At 38.8% G+C, this 20143-nt stretch overlaps 6 protein-coding genes across 6 annotated transcripts; 2 read left to right on the forward strand and 4 right to left on the reverse strand.

Annotated features, from left to right (window-relative positions):
* Positions 1-3953: 3953 nt before the first annotated feature.
* MELLADRAFT_102479 (uncharacterized protein) lies at positions 3954-4259 on the reverse strand (the record flags this gene model as incomplete). The annotated part of the gene is made up of 1 exon (XM_007405184.1): positions 3954-4259. One exon carries the CDS (start codon positions 4257-4259, stop codon positions 3954-3956), a length of 306 nt encoding a protein of 101 aa, XP_007405246.1.
* A 1609-nt stretch (positions 4260-5868) lies between these two features.
* MELLADRAFT_91039 (uncharacterized protein) lies at positions 5869-6801 on the reverse strand (the record flags this gene model as incomplete). Its single annotated transcript, XM_007405183.1, has 3 exons — positions 5869-6051; positions 6113-6457; positions 6526-6801. 3 exons carry the CDS (start codon positions 6799-6801, stop codon positions 5869-5871), a joined length of 804 nt encoding a protein of 267 aa, XP_007405245.1.
* Positions 6802-7930: 1129 nt separating this feature from the next.
* MELLADRAFT_91040 (family 5 glycoside hydrolase) lies at positions 7931-10274 on the forward strand (the record flags this gene model as incomplete). Its single annotated transcript, XM_007405054.1, has 11 exons — positions 7931-7956; positions 8026-8030; positions 8074-8224; positions 8296-8677; positions 8753-9370; positions 9472-9487; positions 9572-9683; positions 9754-9832; positions 9923-9936; positions 10004-10066; positions 10175-10274. The coding sequence occupies 11 exons, from the start codon at positions 7931-7933 to the stop codon at positions 10272-10274; spliced, it is 1566 nt and encodes a 521-aa protein (XP_007405116.1).
* A 954-nt stretch (positions 10275-11228) lies between these two features.
* On the reverse strand, positions 11229-13562 carry MELLADRAFT_59684 (uncharacterized protein; the record flags this gene model as incomplete). Its single annotated transcript, XM_007405182.1, has 6 exons — positions 11229-11323; positions 11405-11731; positions 11833-12125; positions 12206-12361; positions 13192-13198; positions 13415-13562. 6 exons carry the CDS (start codon positions 13560-13562, stop codon positions 11229-11231), a joined length of 1026 nt encoding a protein of 341 aa, XP_007405244.1.
* A 2438-nt stretch (positions 13563-16000) lies between these two features.
* MELLADRAFT_46859 (mitochondrial processing peptidase) lies at positions 16001-17919 on the forward strand (the record flags this gene model as incomplete). The annotated part of the gene is made up of 2 exons (XM_007405055.1): positions 16001-17394; positions 17506-17919. The coding sequence occupies 2 exons, from the start codon at positions 16001-16003 to the stop codon at positions 17705-17707; spliced, it is 1596 nt and encodes a 531-aa protein (XP_007405117.1).
* Positions 17920-18696: 777 nt separating this feature from the next.
* On the reverse strand, positions 18697-19582 carry MELLADRAFT_123872 (uncharacterized protein; the record flags this gene model as incomplete). The annotated part of the gene is made up of 4 exons (XM_007405181.1): positions 18697-19047; positions 19142-19232; positions 19329-19403; positions 19485-19582. 4 exons carry the CDS (start codon positions 19580-19582, stop codon positions 18697-18699), a joined length of 615 nt encoding a protein of 204 aa, XP_007405243.1.
* Between the last annotated feature and the right edge of the window lie 561 nt (positions 19583-20143).

Consider the following 20143-nt stretch of genomic DNA (forward strand, 5'->3'; position numbering starts at 1 on the left):
GAGCGGTCTCAACCCGTGTTCCAAACCACTACCATAATCTCTCGGAACAAACTCTCGCAAACTTTATCCGCTCCTGGAACTATCAATATGTTACTTCAAAGAATTCGACCGTCAAAAGTCAGTTTACCGACACAGTTCTAAGCGGAACAATCGTTTTGCAAGATAACATTCTGAAAGACCGGAAGACGAAGGAGGTTTCTCGATATCGATGGGGGTCATTAGGAGATACAGTGGTGGATGCCAAAGGCAATCGTGAAGACACACCTGTTGAAACTCAGGGATAGCTAAACCGCGATCTTGGTTCTTTTAGCTGATTTGCCCTTCTTCCCCACGTATGGTGGTGGTTTGCGCTTGGTTGCCTTAGCACCAGTGACCCCAGACCCCGCAGTCGTCAAAAGGTCCGCCTGCAAATAAGGAGTATGTCAAAAATAAGACTCTAGTCAGTATGACAAAGTTATATATCACCAAATGTAATTGAAACCATACCGCTTTGTCCTTTGTGCTTGCGTCTTTTGCCTTAGTGACATTAGAGGCACCTTTTCGCTCGCTTTTGTCTTTGCGTTGTTATACATTGTCATTTTTCAGGTACTGTTACAGGTGGGTTGTTGATGATTTTCAGCCTTTATTGTTAGTACATTAACCAATTTCTGTGTGTAAAATTAAAAAAAATACTCATCATGACGCCCCAACACCTAGGAACAAGGTGCATATTTTTTCAGATTTTTAGCTCTCTCCCTGTTGCCTCAGGAGTTTTCTACGTCAGTAGTTTTCTTTACCGCCCGGTAAAGATTACAATTTTTGTAGTGTCAAGATCTTCTGTTGCGCTAGGAAAAAATTAGCTGCATTTGAATCGCAGTTAGAGCATAGGCACGGTGCCATATTGGCATCCGCCTGCCTTTGAATTTCACTCGTCACGGCTGGGTCATTTGTCGATATCGGTATGTTAGTTACACCTAGGAATCGATTGGAGGAGAAACATTAGGATAGACAACAGCAAATCAAGGTGAAAAGCAAAGCAAACTACTCACCTTAGTAGAACCTCAAAAGCCACCCGTAAACATACCTCAGTGTTACACATTGCGTGCATATGATGATCGTGGTCTTGAAGACTCGGATGAGGCAAAGCCGAAAGTGAATCCTTGTCAGACTGCGACAATTGATTGACTATCAAAAACGCAACAGCTGGTTGACCGTCTCGCCCGCCTCGCCCGGCCATTTGGATCACCTCCAGCGGATCCAGCTGACCCATGATGATTACCCTTCTCACACAAGTCCAGTTTTGGCCTAGACCAAGAGCATTAGTACAGGTCATCACGGAAAAGATCCCCTTCGCAAAATCTTGAGCACGTCGAGTCTTATCAATGGGACAGGTCGAGGCGTGATGATGTCGTACTGAGGTACTCAAGCCGTTGGAAGATTCAGTTTCGTTTTGGCGCGCCGAATTGATTGCTTTAAGGGCTAAGTAGGTGTTGTTTTGTGTATGACAGTACACCAGAGTGGGTACAAGCTCTGAGTCGGTTACCGTTGTTTTAGGTGCAAAGAACTTCTTTAGCAAGTCCATTGAAGAAGCTCCGTGCCTGAGCGTGACCCGGATGAAACGGATCCCAGGTCGTACTAATTCGCTTCGATGAATGTCAATGCTATCTCTAGTGATTTTGAGACTTGCAAGGATTTGGTCGAAGTTGCGAGGAGGGCAAGTTGCTGACATGAGCAGAGTTGGTACTGATTCGGTGGCTAGAAAGCGCTCCACTAGGTTTCCGTATGAAGGCCGAAAAGCCGTTCGATCTTGCTGTATCTGAAATGATCGGTAATTCTTGATTCGGCCCGACAAGGCAAGGCCCCAACAGTAGATGAGGTGAGCCTCATCTACAACCTTGAGAACCAAACGGTTCTGGAAACCCTTGGAAAAATAGAGACGTTTGAATTGAGAGTTATTCAAGAAGATTTCCGGGGACTATTAAGCACATGTCGAGTGTGGTCAGCTCAGCAATGATCCAAAAATGATTGGAATCAAGTTCAGGGCTTACCACATAAATAAATTGATATTTTCCGGCAAGTACCTCTTTGAAAGCTGCTTGCGTGAAGGACGCCCGTGTCAGATTGATAGCAGATAGACCATTTCTAGCCTTTTCTTCAACCTGTCCAAATGCCCAATAAATAGCAAGTTAAGTTGAATATAGAACCGAAGACAGAGAAACATTTGAGACACTTACTTGGTTATCTCCAAGCGCGTCTAATGGATTCAAAGTCAAGATGATAGGTGCACATGCTTTGGTGAACATTAGATAGAATAACTCCGGTATTCGAGACTTGCCATAGCCGGTACACGCAAGGAGAAAGACGTCCCGTTTTCGAACCAGACTCATGGTTGAGTCAACTTGTAAGGCTCGAGCAATCATTTTGAATGTGCTGTAAAATAAATCTCGTATCACTTTTTGTTGTTCTTCATCGTCTTCCTTGAGTAATGACTTTGAGATTGATGGGCGGAACTCTTGAGGGTTAGCTTTGGTGGCCGCTGGCGATGTGACTGGGATTCTGCCAACATCAGGCAAAGGTGGAATAATAGCACTGCGAGAGCGAGTAAGCATGACGTAGTTGTTGGTTGGAGGGCAAGTGAATGCGCATCGATGCTGATGGTGGCGTCTTATCAGTTATGTACGGCAGACGCGTCCCCCCCTAAGGCTTACTGCTTAAGGATTACTGCCATTAGGTCATAAGACTTTCATGGCCTACGACAGTTTCTACCCAGCATAAGGTTATGTCCGGAATCGCACGAGGTCAAATCGATCAAATCAGATTGACCGCCTGTACACCCGTTCTTAGGCTGTTACAGGAAGACGTAAGGAGCATATTTACTCATGCCTCCCAAATATGCAAACCGAGTCTGTTTCTGTTGAAAGTAGTACCAACTTATGTAGACAGATGTAGAGAACAAGATACGAGAAACATGGAACTTTTTGTGGAGAGGTTTTGAGGTGAAGTTGAAAAAAGTACATAATGGTACTTAAATCTTGGAAGTCCTCCGCGAAAAATCGCGAGTCTGCGATAAGCCCCTCTCCGAGGTCGCGGACGTGGCCGCGGGAGAGGGGCTTAGTTAAGCTTACTCCATCTGGGGCCAAAAAACAAAAGGTACCTACCTCTACAAAAAAAACAAAAGCTTCTGCCCCTCGTGGACGACACAAAAAGCCTCACGGTGTTATCTTATCGCAACAACCCTCTACAGTTGAAAGCCACATCGTGGATGTGCTGCCGGCCTCTGTTCCTCGCCACTCAGGTCAAGGTTGGGCTAATCATCAAATGCCTGATGATCAACCCAACAAAGAAAACGATGTCCCCTCAACTTGAGTTCAACCTCACCCAAATGCGCGGAATGTGTTACAGATTCAATCGCAACCGCAGACTGCCTTAATGAGTCAACCTGTGTTACAGGATGTATCTCAAGCCCAACCTGTCTTAATGACTCGACCAGAACACCGTAGATCTCAAATTGAACACGATGGAAGCATATCAAGCTACTGGAAGGACCCTTTTGTTGGACCCCAAACGTATGTACCAACTCAAGTTGGTTTCAATGGTTGATTCAATGAACAATTAGACATGCAAGGTTGTTCACCAAACATAGATTTTCGCCAATCGAACTTTACAAACCATCGGACTGATTCATTCTTTGAACAACAACTAAATGGTAACCCCTCAGCGCATCTGAATAGTAGCATTCCGGTGCATCAACAGTCTCAAAGTGTTACAAATTCGATTAATCCAAATATCACAAATAACCAACATTTGAACACTATGGTGAGTCTTACGCAAATTTCAACTTTTACAATATGATGATGAAATCTAATTGTAACATTGTTCTCGGTAATGCGTTTACTCAGCAAGCCGATTATCGGCGGGACAATCAACATCGAGGACTTCCGCTGCCCCCCCCCTTATTTGGATCCGCGTCCTCCTCAGCAGGCAGAGTCGAGTTTGGGCATCCCCAGCGGTACCTCGTTCCGTTCTTTTCCGCTTCCTCCTTCAGCAGAATATCCTGCATCTTCGAGAACCCATGAGAAGTGATATCCTCTACCATCTTTGGATGTGCTCGGTAAGACTCTCGAAATAAGTAATCCTTTGCTCGGCGAAGGAAGTTTCTCATTGAAAACGGTGTAATTTTGTGCTTGTGGGATTGGTATATGATCTTGTGACCCGAGCTCAGTTTGATTTCTTTCAGCAGCCATCGGAACTGTGAAGAACTTGTTAGTTTGATATCTCATGTGTGACTTTAAAGAAAGATGAAGCTCAAACTGTAAAATGAAATAACTTGAATTTGATTACATACCAGTTGGATGTTGAGCGAGTACCGCTCAGTCAGTCTTTTGATATTTGTCCCTGCGCCCTACAGAAAAATAGGGCATATTATCATTGATGAGTCAATCACGAGTCAGCCAAAGGTGAGATGTGTGCTTACAGCGTGGTTATAAAAGTACTTGAGCCAGTAGTTCTGAAGCTCTAGAAAAAAATCCTTTGCGACAAAATGCCCTGCTCTCCCGCTTGCTGGTACCAAAAGCGAGTGTTTGATAACATGAGCCACAGGCTCGGGTAGGTACTGATCTAGTAGTAAATAAATCCGAGGAACATGTTGAGCATAGTGAGACATGCCTTTGACTCCATGGGACATAAGGGACCAAGATTTAAGGATGATCATTACACGTCCAATGTCACCTGATTTCATTGCATGATCCATCTCAACGATTGATCCCAGATCACGCAGACGTAAGCGAAGGTTGTACCCCACTTCATCTACATCCTTCTCAGCGCGCTCAAGACTTGCCACACTGAAGAATTCTTCATAACAATCCTCCACTACTTCCTCAGCGTTTTTCGTGTCCAAATGATTAAAGTTTGATGGCTTTTTATCCAGTATATGACTTTAAGTTACAGATAAGAAAGTTATTGGTGAGTCAGCATGATTTCAAAGACCTCCGTTTTGCAAATATACAAAGTCACGTACGTTAGGCACGCGGTTATTTCCGCCGCATGAACCTGATGTACCATTCGGAGGATAGCATTAAAATCCTTCTTCGATTGTATGTTGTCAACCAACACTCCCAACTCATGTGCGGCACGGCTTAATCCAGTGTTGCCGGCTTCAGAATCGTCACCATAGTGATGAATTACGATTGCTTGCATCACATTCCAAAGGACATGAGCTAGTCCAGGTACCGTCAACCAATTTAAAAAACCTTCTTCACCATTCAAAGCGGGAATTCTCTTTTCCCGGAGACTTTCAAAATTCATACACGTGCCGACATCCCCTTCAATGACTTGAAAATCCTGCAGATGCTCAGCAGGCTCCCGACCTGTCTGCTTGAAAACCTCGCCTATGAGTTGGGACACTCCCTCAGCCGATGTGTCTGCCGCGTTCATTAGTTTCAGCATGAGAGTTTCGGCTTCCTCAACGTTGATTGGATCGACTTCGGGGGGGCATTTGTTGAGTTTTGGTGTTTCTGAACACGGATCCCCATTCACATCGACAGCAATATATGATAGATAAGCTTGACTTATTTGAGACTTTGATACCGCCTCACTATGAGTCAATTCCTCATCAGTGAGTAAAAAGTTGCTTGCTTCAACCTCGGCGGTTTCCGCGGCCTTCATTGCTGCCTCAAAAGCTGAAAAAGAGAAGTCTTCCGGTGACAGTTTTTCTGTAAGACTCTTTGGGATAAAGTGGAGATATCCAGTTGTACCGTGAAACATAGTTGAGGTAGCCTCCAGTTTTTTGTCATGAACTCGTTGTTGAAAGTCAATGTTATCAACACATAGAAATGGCTGAACCACAAACGTATCAGCCATTTTCTCTTTGATTTTCTCCTCAGCAGCTTGTCAAAGGGTATCGGTCACTCTTAATGCGGTTTGACGAGAAACTGATAGGCCATGAAATGTTAAGAATTCATTTAGACGCTCTGAGGCACCGCAAGCTAAGAAAGTCATCCCGTTATGGATTTGCATTCCGTTTGATCTTCGGTTACACACATAAGAGACCATAGCACATATCATCTTAGGAACCTATGCAAACCAATCAGACAGTGATTTCTTGCATGTGGGATGTGCAAAAAATCTAACTCACGGCTGTGGACTGTAAGACTTTCATATCCCTATGGGATTTTGGCTTTGAAAACGCAATACCGTCTGAGTCGGGCAGATCACTTTCTTCATCATGTGGAAGACCATCCACATGAGGCTCAGCTGATAAGCCTTCGGCGATATTGTTGTTGTCCGATGTCTCTATACTCGACATGATTTTAGCATTGATGAGTTTGTATAGAAAGGGCATTGATGATTCCAGAGATGATTCCCGAATAGCAATATTTTCTTCTGAAAAAAAGTCCTCCGTAATTTTCCCAGAGCTGTAGTAACCGCCATTGGGTGCGTAGCCTCTGGGTAACTCCTGAGACTGAACGATGCGTTTAGCCTAAATGATATATGTAAGAAGCCATTAGCACCATATCTTTATTTCATGATGGGTGGTGGAGTACTCACTTCATCGAGGATGAAATCATTCCACATCTGATCGCCTCCGGATTGTTGGCAAATGGTTTTGCGAATGCTCAAAATCACATTACGAGAGGAAGGCCAACCACCTTCAGTCCCCCAAATCCTCCGTTTGGACGCCAGTTTGTCAGACAAGAAGTAACATTGCATAAATTTCTTTGGGGTGATCCCCTGGTTGTTGATAAGCTGGCACACATCTAACACTTGTTTCACTCGACCTGGGTGGAACTTCTCAACCGGATGTATCATGGATTTATCCCTCATTTTTCAAGTGGATTAAATAAAAGTGTAGTCACTGAAGGATCGAATCGATAATTGGATAATGAAATCTGTTTTTTTTGGCGGTTTGGGACAGGAAATCAAAAGGCTAGCTCACCAACCATTGATGGGTCATAGACACATCGACAACACTGTCACAGCAAAATATTTCTTTACATTTCAATAGGTGCCTACGTAAAAGAGAGTAGTTTATCAAATAAGAGGTGTCTACCTGATTTATACTACACGTATTGGTTGCTCAGTCATGGGACTAAGTCCTCAGACTTAGTCCCGCTACACAAGAAGAAGAGATGAAAATTTAAAAATGATTTCAAATGTAGCTCGGTGAATAACCGAGGAATCTCGACAATTCCTGTTGTACATTATGGCGCAAGGCTCAGCGCATATGCTTACGAAGCGGCGTAAAATGTTCCTCGGTGAGCTAACGGGAATGGGAAAAACAAGATTTCCTCTGCGAAGGATTTCTTACCCCTCAGGCCAAAAACCCGAGATTAGATGTAAGTCCCTCATGCTGAGACATGCGGATTCAACTTGCTTGAATGACAGCTGTCTCAGCATCGAGGGACTTAGTTAAGTTAGCTACACTCCCTTCAAGCCTGAAATTATTATTTCCTTGATACTTTACCAGGAATGATTTCCAATCCGCAACAGGTCCACCACACTGCACAGCAATCTTTCATAAGCTGTGATATGTTGACAGGTATGTACTCTGGCGAGGTCGAAGGGTTTGGGATCTCACGGGTGTAGGCCGACCTTCTCAGGAAATTTCGGCATGAAGTTGAAAAGTTTGGACAGATGCAAATGAGGCGAGGCGCTCAGCTTTCGAGTTCATCTTCGATTTCTAGATCCAAAAACTCCATAAACCTTTTGATGTTTGTGTATCAGAAGTATTGCCTCATCACATTTGTTCAGTAGTTAATCCCATCTCGAAGTGATTTCATAATCGTTAGGGATGATACTCTCCCGTTTTACCTTTCTGTTAGGGCTGTGTGCCCTTACTTCCCATGTGAGTACACAATTTGCGGGAACAATCCAGAACGGTGTCGCACTTGGTACGTACCTCAGTTTTCAACTTATTATTCTCGAGTGTCACTCAAACCTCTTTACTGATTGCATGGCTACTCAGGAGGGTGGTTGTTGGTTAGTTCGAGTTGATTTGATCTGCCAAGCTTGTGCCAAGAACTGGGAACTTGACCTATGAGGAGATAGTTTTGGTAAGTTGATACCTAACGATCTTATTCGAATCTCGTCAGGCAGAGTCCTGGATGTATCCGAACAGATGGCAACAAATGGGCGGTGAGAAATGTGATCAAGACTCATCAAGTTGTGCTGCCAGTGAATGGAGTTTGGTCAAGAAGTTGGGTCAAGCTCGAGCCAACGAAGTCTTTTTGAATCACTGGAGTACTTGGTGAGTCAAATAAGGTCTGCTCTAAGTTCAGATCCGCTTCTTTTGTTTTGACCGACAAATCAAATCGTCAGGTTTACCCAGGAGCACGTCGATCGCATCAAAGCTCTCAGTTTGGATCACGTCAAAATTCCTATGGGGTTTTGGATTATTGAAGAACTTGTTCAACATCCCGCAGAAAGGTATCCACAAGGTGGTTGGTTGGAGCTCAAACGCGGTCTTCGTCAGCTCAAATCAGCTGGTCTCAATGTCCAGTTGAGCATGTATGCCATGCCCGGTGTATCTACTGCCAACCAAAACTTTGCAGGTAATAATACAGATCAAGTACACTTTTACGAGGACGCCAATTATCGTAGAGCTCTTACTTGGGCTGCTATCTTGACTGCTATGTCTCATCTTGATCCTGACTTTCAACGCGTACTTGGAATTCTAAGTGTTAACGAACCCGAACGAAATGTGAGTTCCCTCGAATCTACTCTTGGTGCAACACGTCTGATGTGGCTGATCCATTTGAAAAATATTCATCTTCAGACTACCAAAACTCCTGGCTTAGAACAATATTACGCCGACTTTGTTACAATTATAAGAGTAGTAGAGTATGCACTCGGAATCTCATGTGACGTGGACCTTCAACCTGCACTCCAGAGAATGTCCAGTTCTCACAATGTGATACCGGCTTTACTAGCAGCAATCCCATTGCTACCGGTCTATGCCGCCAAAGCCAATCCACCACTCGATGTCAAGGCCCTCACATGTTTTCTTATCGAACAATGTCATGAGTCAAGCAACAATCGAACTCACTCAAATCAAAGCCTGAATTCTACGCAGCATTTGGTATCTGACCCCAAGCTTGAAATCACCACGCATGACACGTCTACAGCATCATCACACGTTGATGTTGTCAATGATCCCGTGATTGGCATTTCCCAAGGTGCATATGTACGCCCATTTGTGCACAAACCATTATCTCAAGGCTATATCTCGCATCGATCAAGAAGTTATGAAAACGTCCCAAGCTCTCGAAGGAGTCAACAAAGCTCTGATCGATTCTGTATCACCACAATGGCATTGCCCAAAACATGGCAATGGCAAAACGACTCTGCAAGTATGGCTCCTCATGTTCTGGGACCTCGAGCGTATGAAGATCACGTAAGTTGTACCTATCTGATTGACGTGAATCTCCCACCTGACCTACTATGTATGGTACCCACACTGATCTAAAAAATGTTGGCTGTGGCTAAAATATTTAGTTATACTTTGCATACGGTATGTTATTTTCACGTGTGATTTCTGTTCACATGGTAATCTTGAAGCTAACCTAGACGTGATACGATCTCCTCATTTTCAAAGGTGGAGTTGCAAAGAATGCTACATATGACTCTTACCTTGATACCATTTGTGCATTTGATCGCGTGGAGGTTGCCAAAGCAAATGGAGAGGTTCCATATGGGATGGGAGAATTGTATGTACTCATTTGAATTTTATCAGACTCCAGAGAGGTTGAACTCATCATTTGATTTGATGAACATAAGCTCTTTAGCTACTAATTTCAATGCCACACTTGATGAATTGAGGGGATGGGGAGACGCCCAAAAATTCTATCAGAAAAAGGTGTGAATCTGATCTCGTTAGATTTAGTTCATTGTATACACCAACTGAAGTTTTCTTCTTTATTTGATCGGTTTGAAATTTTCTTTCAAGGCCTCATTCTGGACGTAAGTCTTGTCTTGTTTCCTGTGATTAATCATAATGGAATAGACTTTAATCATGATCTCAATTCAGCTTCTGGACCTTTCGAATCGAGGACCCAATAGGACCAGACGCAATCAAGTTTGCCCAACAATGGTTAGAGAATTCCTTCCCTAACATCATCTTACAGACTCACACAAATAATAATTTGCTAGAAACTCCTTGTTAATCTTTCTCTTTAAAACTTGGGTTGAAATTAAATAGGTCTTACTTCAGAGGAGTAGATGATGGTATAATTCCTGCTCAACCTTCTCATCTGTTTAATACTTCAATCTGTCAAGGTCGAGAGAAGAAACTAAACTGACTCTGAGTTGAATTTTACAAGGACGTAAAGTAGTGTTATTATACCTGTGTTCAGCATCATGAAGTTAGGATCTCTGCAAAAATTATCTTGTACTCTTTCCTTGGTTTGATCTAGTGTGACTGGTTGTATATAGGTTTAAGTTTGTATTTCAAGGACTATCATAATCAACTCGTTTTTGTTTCGTTGTCAGCTTTTAGATTCTCCTTCTTTGATCTATGACCGTTATAAGGTGTTGAACCGCAACCATGAAGAAGTACAACATTTTCATACTGCATCTTGATCAATAAAATTGAACTCTCTCACTTACATTCGTGGGGTTTTTAACCAGTGGAATTGATCTATCTACAATACGATTCTTGTAATCATTCAACCAATGTTCTTTAAACTTTCAAGTTGAAGAAAATTGCAACCTCAAAGAAGATCTATCCAATCAATGAATATGTACTCTTGATACCGATAGTTATGAATAAAAAAGAATGGAATATTGATTAATCTATCAATTTTTTTTTAAACAAATATTTACAAAGTATATACAAATTATATAAGGTATCATTCAAACTATTACCACATATAAACAAAAAAGACAAAAAAAAAGAACAATGCTATGAACAAATTTTGAACGAGAAGAAACCAAAAAATATGTACCAAAAAAAAAAATCACTCATTTGAGGTTTCATAAACAACAAAGTCAAAAAAAAAGTTAAAAAGAAATTTACAAAGAATGTGAAGAAGAAGATTTGAATGATCAACAATCAATGAAGAATCTGTAGTTTTCCTTAATCCTTCATCTGATCATAAAAAGAGATGAAAGATTCATAAAGGCAATTTTTGAAATGATGAGTAAGCATCTTTAACCAAAAGATATGAGAATAGGTAGAACTTGATAAACAAAAGATATGCAAAAGACTGAAGAAGGATTAAAGGTATGAAGAGAATTGATCATCAATCTTCAAATCATAGTGATGCATCTGAGAAATCTGAATCTTTTCGTTGCCGTTGACAGTGAGATTTATAAAATACGCCAGTAGCCTCTTTAAAGAATTCAATAGCTATGGAAAACCAAACCAATACCCCATCAATAATCCTATCAAAAACCAAACCAAACCGAATTGTGAAACATGAATACTCACCAAGTCTAGGAGCATGAACAGCACCTCTTCTAGGACCGATAATCAATGCTCTTTTCTCTCCAGTAGCTACAGGTACATAATGACCTTCACCAATCATAGCAATCAATTGAACCTTTAATTTCCTATCTGACATTGATCTAAATTGTCTTAAATCCATGATTTCAGATTTTTGAATTTCTTCAATTTCTAATTCTTCTCCTAATTCTAAATATCGATTTGCAAAATAATCAATACTTTGAATCGAACTTTGATGTGATCCTCTACCTCCTACTGTTCCTTTTTGGTTTCCTAAACTAACGATACCTCCGATCCATGGGTTGATTGGATCTTTAAATAATTATTAACAAAAATTCAGAATCAGTATCCTCAAATATTCTTTAGATTATGTTTGTTTAAGAGGAAGAAATGAGAAAGGAAAATTGACTAACCTGCTGTTCCATTGATAATACAAATCGGAATAGCATCAGATTGAATAGGAATACAATCCGAGTTATCAAGAGTAGGTAAATTTGCGCAATGAATCGCTACACCTGAAATTAAACTTGATCCTAATTCCAAAGCAAGTCGATAACACATATGACCTCCATTTGAATAACCAGCAATCAAAGTTTTTGTAAGAGAAGTAGACCATTTCTTATGAGCGAAATCGATGATAGCTTTAGTGAATGCTATATCATCAATATTCTCAACTTTGGCTGGATAATTGACGGCTCTACGAGAACTATTCGACAAGAAGAAAAAAAAACAATCAAAAGTTTCATCAATACTTGAGAGAATTTAAAGGAAATCATTATCACATACTCATTCCAATTTCCTTTATAACCAGTAGGATAAGCCACAATGAAACCTTCTTGAGAAGCTAATTGATCATAAGCAAAATCAGTAGTTCTACTACGAAAGATTTCGGGATTTTCAGTTGAACCATGAAAAGCAATTAAGAGAGGTAAAGATTTTAAACTGATTAAAGAGTTTGGTACGAAGAATAAAACTGAACGTGGTAGGGAAGATGGATTAAGTTCGGAAAAGTTTGATTGATTGATTTTATTTAAATTTATATTTATATTTTGGGTTTGGTGGATTGATTCATGAGAGTTTGTATAAAGATTGATTTCGAAAACTTGACCGAATTGATTAGAATTGAAGTTTGAAATCATCTTTTATATATATACGAAGAGAAGAAAAATTCCTTCGGAGTGGGATTCGTGAATGAATGAAAGAAAGAAAAAAAACCCGTTAAGATGATCTTGATGAAGATAGAATCAGATGTAAGAGTCAAAAGACTTTAAGTTTTGAATGATATATAGACAGAACAGCAATAAGAGAGGAAATGATATATGATCAAGTTGATAATAATGAGATTGAGTAAGGGTTTGAAAAGGTATATATATACGAGTTATAAACAGAATTGAAAGAAAATCAAATACGAAGTTGACAAAAATTCATATAAGAACAAAAAAAAGAATAAGAACAATAATCAAAAATGAAGAAATCAACGATATAGAGGAAGGAAAGAAAAGTTGAAAATGAAAGAGACAGACACGAAAGGATTTATATAATCCAAATCTTTAACCCTTACCCACGTTTCATTTTTTTTGGTTAGGAAATTCTAGGGACTGAGCCAAAAAAAAAAAGATAAACAAATGATTGAAAGATGAAAGGGAAGTCTACATAAGAGAAGGAAAAAGAAAAAGTTTAATCGTCAAATTAAAGACACTTACCCACTTTTCAAAACCAAAAACAAAAAAAGAAACATCTTCATTCAAACTTGTATCTTTCAAGGAACGAACCCCAGAACTGAAACAAATAAATAGAGAAAATTCAAAATTGGAACAAACTCAACATGATTAATCTTAACTTTCTTGGTAAATTCAATGATGATAAAGACTTTATAACACAAAGGAGAACTTGATAGAATTAAGGCTTTCCTTAGACCAAGATTCGATGCTCAAGCGATGGTTTCATTTTTATGAAATCTGATGAGATCACAAAGGGAGATCAACATGAGCTTACCCCAAATCCGCTGCCTGTGCATTGATTTGGAGGGCAGAGTCATATGATTATCAGCTTCTTGCAAGTTCAATCCGAGATACTGACTATCAGAATCTGAACCGAGAATGATTGATGATTGTAAAGTGAAACCTGTCATCTTGCCATACATTTTGAAACCAAACTCCGAATTTGAACCGAATCGATTGATAATTCCCTATGATGAGGGCGTATAGGTGGGTATTAATGTCTTTGGAAACCTTTCTTTAATCCCCCACCCACCCTCAATCCTACTTATTTCAAAAAAGCCCTTCGGAACTCGGAAACCAAAGATCTAGAAGGGCTCTAATGAGTCACTGGTACCACCACCACCATCGTCATCACCATCGTCATATTTCCCTTTCTTCATATCTCAATCTTGTATATATAAAAGTCTAAAAGACCAAACACAAACTTCAATCAAAGAAATCAAAAATCACAAAAGCTTGAGTTCTTCATCTATTCTCGTCGTCACTTTAGTTTAATGTAGTCTGTTTGTAAATTTCTGAATTTTTCTATATAGTACATACATTGTACACTTTAGGTCTCAACTTTAGGCTCTAGTGTTAAGTGACTCGTGAGTGGGATTAGGAAGTTTGATACGTATTGAAAACAGTTGGATGGATTGTAGGAAAAAACCATTTCATTTATCAGAATCAATAAAATTCCATATCATCAAATTATCATGAACCAATAATTGGATGATTTCTATGACCATTTACATCAGATGCTTTTTACATTTTTGTTTTCTTGCATCAAATCTGCATACATGGTCACTTCAAGTTCTACTTCCTCAAAAGCTTCTCCCAAACACCTCATGAAGAAGTTGGTGAATAATTCCTCCAGAAGAAAATCTAATTCTCAAATTATCCAAACCCTTACAAAAGATTAAGACTTCTTACCCTTTTTTTGGTGTGTTTGTTGGTTAAGGTTTGTTTGTTGGTTTGAACAAATCCTCAGAATCAAACACCAGAACCTATGTAAAAGGCTTTTTATGGTACACACTTCTCTCCTCCATCTTTTGTTTGTTTGTGTTGATTTTCAAATCACAAAAACCCCCATTGGAAACTTTCACTCAAATGATCAAACCGGATTTTTTGTTCCTTCACTTTGTGAAAACAAACTACCAACCCTGATCTTTTTTCCCAACTCCATAGATCCTAATAAAAATAGGCTGATTTGATTTCTACACATCTTTGTTGGGGGTCATTTGATATGGCCTACTGCATGTTCTCCTGCTGTGTGATACTGATAGAATCTTGAGTTAGTTAAGTAGCTTTGATGATGGTACATCCCTGAGGCTGATCTATGGGCCGGTCCCGGATGGGCGCTATTTACCATTGCCAAAGACCTAGTTGTATTTGCACAATAAGTACTTAATAAAGATGAATGTGAAACAATATTTAATTGTACATTTACTTAGATCTGCTTTCATCTTGAGTGTCTCGAGTCTTGAATCAAGAATCTTAAAGTAAATAGTAATAGTGTGTAAGTTAAGTTTGTTTTTATTTATACGAGCACATATTTTTTTTTTCTACAACAATCAAATCAAAACCCGATTTCTATAACTCATCACATACCATAAATTTCTTAATACCAACTACGAATTTCAAAGAAAACCCCAGAAACTCTTGAAAAGCTCAATTATTGATCATAGTATTCTTAGAAACCAATTTAGAAACCAATCTTTTCCTAATCAAATAAACATTTCTTTCTCTAATCCTAATCAATTTCCTACGTTTCTGAATTCCAGAATGCCGTTTAGGTCCAAAAACAAATGGTAAACCTATAAAAGGTTTTAATAAATTTGATTTCTTTTTAATTTTATTGATTGTAGTATTGATTGATTTTTTTGATTTTTTGGGTATTAAGTTTTGGTTTAGTGAACTTCGTATCAGTTTGGAATATTGTTCATAAAATTTTGGTAATTCATTTGAGTTTACCTAGAGGTTTTTTTTGGGGGGTAAGGTTTTTAAATGGGTATTAGTTTTTTGGATTTTAATGGGTTTGTTGGGTAGTGTAAGAGGATGGGAAAGATTAACTTGGGTTGAGAATTTGATTTGGTGTCCATCTGTTGCTCTAATTAAACAAGGATAAAGTTGAGTTTCTTGATTAGATGAATCGATTGAATAAGTAACTTTTTATGAACCATGATCAAAATTCAAAGATCAGTTTTAAGAATGATTAAGGGTTTTTTTTCTTTGGGTGGGGGAAATTCAACTTACATCGTTTTTGGGTTAAGAAGACTGTATGAGATGGATCTTTTTTGAAGAGTTCGGTTAGTTTTGTTAAGAACTGTGTTGGGTTTGTTTGTGATGAGAATAGAAAAGTTAGTGAGTGAGACTCAGAGGTTGTGGTTGAAAGAAATGAAAAAACTTACATCTGAGTTGGAACACGACATTTTGTTGGTAATCACAATGAAGTGACTCTTGATCAGTGAAGCAGAGTGTGAATGAGAAATGTAGTTTGAAAGATGATGTTGATTAAAATGTAGTTTTGGATTAGAATTCAAGTAAAAATTTGAAAAAGTATGAGCGCTTAGGTAATCCAAGGAAAGGAGAAAGTCGAATGATGAAAGTCAACAATTATCAAAACATCTTATCAATCTTATCAAACAGAACAAGAACAAGAACAAGAACAATCCAAAAGAACTATAGCACCTCATCATCATCTCAACCTATCACTCAAACTTCAATCTTACCAAATGGAATCAAGGTAGCCACTGAATCAACACCAGGTCATTTCATCGGTATAGGAGTTTACATAGATGCAGGTTCAAGATACGAAAGTCATAAGCTAAGAGGAGTAACTCATCTAACCGATCGAATGGCCTTCAAATCAACTCAAACCAGAACAAAAGATCAAATCGGTCAAGAAATCGAATCATTAGGTGGTTCATTCTTTGCTTCTTCAGGTCGTGATACCATAGTCTATCAAGCTACTTCATATCCAAATTCAATCAATTCAGTTTTATCTATCTTATCAGATACTTCATTAAATCCATTATTAACTAAAGAAGAATTAGAAATTGAAAAATTATCAACCGAATGGGAAGTGAATGAAATTAATAAAAACCCGGAATATATGATACCTGAAGTTTTACATGAGATTGCTTTTCCAAAGAATACGTTGGGGTTACCATTGATTTGTCCAAAAGATCGGATTTCAAAGATTTCAACTGATTTGCTTTGGGAATATAGATCTTGGTTTTACAAACCTAATCGAATCGTTCTTGCAGCTGTTGGAGTTAATCATCATGAGTTTTTGATTTATGCAAATGAACATTTTGGAAAGTTTAATGGAATCCAATTCGATCCTTCTACATCCTCATCCTCATCAACAAAAAATCATAATCAAACTTCAAATCCCATCAATCTATCACCTATCAATCCTCTAACAGGTAAACCACTCGAAACATTCGAAGAATTGATCAATGCAAAACCATACTACCAAGGCGGAGAGATGAGAATCCCAGACGAAGAATCCAAACTAGCTCATCTTTATATCGGATTTGAAGCACCCCACATTCATGATGAAGATCTATATGCGATTGCATGTGCACATATCATGTTAGGAGGAGGTTCATCATTTTCAGCAGGTGGACCAGGTAAAGGAATGTATTCAAGACTCTATACCAGAGTTTTAAATCCTCATCCAGAAGTCGATTTCTGTCAAGCCTTTCATCATTCGTATTCTGATTCAGGTTTGTTTGGAATCGGAATGAGTGTGGTACCAGAGTTTGTTGACTATGTACCTGAGATTATTGGTGAACAATTGAATTTGATTTCGAAACCGATGATTGGATCTCAACGAAATCAAAGGAATGGGATCAATCAAAACGAATTGAATAGAGCTAAGAATCAGTTGAGGTCTACTATGATGTATGGTTTGGAATCTAGAGTCTTACAAGTTGAAGATTTAGGTCGACAGATTCAAAGCTCAGGTAGAAAAAGACCTTGGAATGAGTTGAGTGATCTTCCAAACTTCATCACTTGACTATCATTTTTTTTTTCGACAAGATTGGAAATCAAATTGATCTTTTTTTTGTCTTTTCTGTGTGTTTGTTTGTTATGTAGGATTTGGAAATCGATTGAAGCTTTAACCATTGAAGATATTCATCGAGTGATTTCTAAAATCATTAGACCTGAACAGGATGGATTTTCAGGTGAACCTACAATTGTGGCAACTGGACAGATTGGAAAATTAGGAAACGTTAAAGAAAGACTAAATAGAATGGGAATCGGTTCATTGAAAGATAGATCAAAAGTTTGGTGGTAGTAGTCACAAACAAACAAACACGAAAAAAAAATGTGAAAAATTATTCATCATCATCATTTAAAGGTCTCTTGTGTGTTTTAGAATGACGAAAAAAAAATTACTCGTGTTTTGAAAAGGTAGGTTATTTTGTTCTTGGTTTTGTTTGGTTTTTTTTTGTGTAAATCGAATCACTTTTCATTTTTGAATAAAGAAAAAAATCTGCATACTTTTTTTTTTTTTTACGTTTCCAAAAAGACATTTTACTAGAATTTAAGTACTACTAGAGATCTTTACAAGTTAGATTTGATTTTATACCCAAAACATCTTGGATGGATGGGTTTTCATATGCTTTTGAGGGTTAGATATCGGTTTGATAAGGTAGATCTTTGGGAGAAGGGTTTTGGTTAGGTATTGTGGATTGGGTTTGTAGGATTGGATTTATGAATACTGTGTGATCCATGGAAAGAGGAGTAGGATTTCATAACAAAAAAACTGATTTTTGAATTGAATTACAAAAAGAGAAAGTAAAAATGTGTACATAAGTATGTAGCATGAAGAAGAGAGTCTGGAGATTGTAAATCCACTCAATCCAAGATTTGAGAATCCGTCTTGTAAGTCCCCTGATGATGAAGGTACATAGAGATCTATGAATGATCCTCAATCCAAAACTCTCAGAACAATGGCTCATGCTCATCTTCACGCATTACCAAATCCTTCAAACTTGGTAACAAGCCTTAAAAGTTTAAAGGACGAAAAACATTTAAGAATTTTGTAAATGATGTTTTAAGAAAAATTACAAAAAAATCACCAGCAAGCTGAGAGTCGACTGAGTGACAGGAATCAAGTTGAGTTTAAATTTTGTAAAAAAAGAACAAAATACAAAAACTAATTTTGGTGTTGATAGGTACAAAATAACAAATTTTGAATGGATGTATGATTTGTACAAACATCAACCTATTAGGGTTACAACAAATGATTGATAGCCTTGAGAAAATCTGATCATCAATTCTTCAAAACGAATCTGATGAGTCCGTGTCATCACCACCAGCAGGAGGAGCATCACTACCACTGCCAGTAGGTGCAGCATCACCACCCGTAGCAGCCCCACCAGTAGCAGGAGGAGTAGTACTATTAGTAGCAGGAGGAGTCGTACTATTACTAGCCGGAGGAGTATCACTGCCAGTAGCAGGAGGAGTATCACTACTGCCAGTAGCAGGAGGAGTATCACTGCCACTAGCAGGAGGAGTATCACTACTGCCAGTAGCAGGAGGAGCACTAGCACCGGCCGCAGGAGGAGCACCAGCAGCCGGAGGAGCACCGAGACCAGCACCACCAGTGATCATTTTGATGATGCCCTCGAACTTTTTAGGGTTTTAAATAAAAAACATGAATGGATCAGTAAATCATCAAGACTTGAATCTTGAAGGAATAGAGAAAAAAAATTCAAGTATGTACCATTGATTTGAGATCGAATCCACCACCTCCGAAACCACTTGACTCTCCACCACCCATAGTACCAAATGTTCTAGGATGTATGCTTGATGAACTAAAGATGTGAAAAAAGAAAGAATGTAGAATTTGGTTAATATATAAAAAAATATAGAAGAAGGGTTTTTGTTAAGTGGTTTGAAACGATTCGAACCTTTGGAGATGGATACTTCGATGGTTTAGACGATTTGAAGATCTTGAATGATCTTGATCGAGAAAAGATCTTTTTCTATAAATCATAAACTTTTCGTAAGCTTAATTTCTTCATCTTCATATAATATGTTCAATAAATTCTATTAAATTCACTTACACAAGAGTTATATGATGATGACCTGCTTGAACATTTTGGGAGTAAGCAGTGGCGAAGATGGCCAATAACACAAAGCTGACTGAGGTAGCAAATTTCATTTTGGAATGATTATGTAAAGATGGGATGGATTATGCAAGTTTTGGAAAGTTTGAAAAAGTAAACCTATAGATGCCGGCTTGAGAGGATTTGAAATGGATTAAAATGTTGGTATGCAATACCACGAATGCTTAGAGATCGAAAAAAACAAACAGGAATGAGAGCAGGTAATGTATGTACAAGAGGATTGGGTTGGGATTGGAATGAGGATTGAAGGATGAGGAGACCTTCATTAAGAGCCACACAAATGCTGGTATTTAAGCTACGAGGAAGCCTTCACAAAATCATTGTAACCTATCATTCGTTGCATACCGCCGCGAGAGGGCTCTAAGTCAAGTACACAAAAGGATCAGATCAAGGGATGATGCTCGAAAATATTGTCGGATAGTCTGTCGGTAGATGCCATGCGTCTAAGGATCGGTCACTGTTCTTTCAAAGCTGAATGCCTCGCCAATGTTTTTGATTGAAATCACATCTGTTTACCTGGGGTACGTGAAAATAGGAGATGAATCATCAGGGAAAGAATCTCTAGACTTCGAAAAGAACAGGTGGAGATCTTCTCA

Source organism: Melampsora larici-populina, assembly GCF_000204055.1.
Source record: "Melampsora larici-populina 98AG31 unplaced genomic scaffold MELLAscaffold_3, whole genome shotgun sequence".
In the NCBI taxonomy this organism is placed as follows: Eukaryota; Fungi; Basidiomycota; class Pucciniomycetes; order Pucciniales; family Melampsoraceae; genus Melampsora; species Melampsora laricis-populina.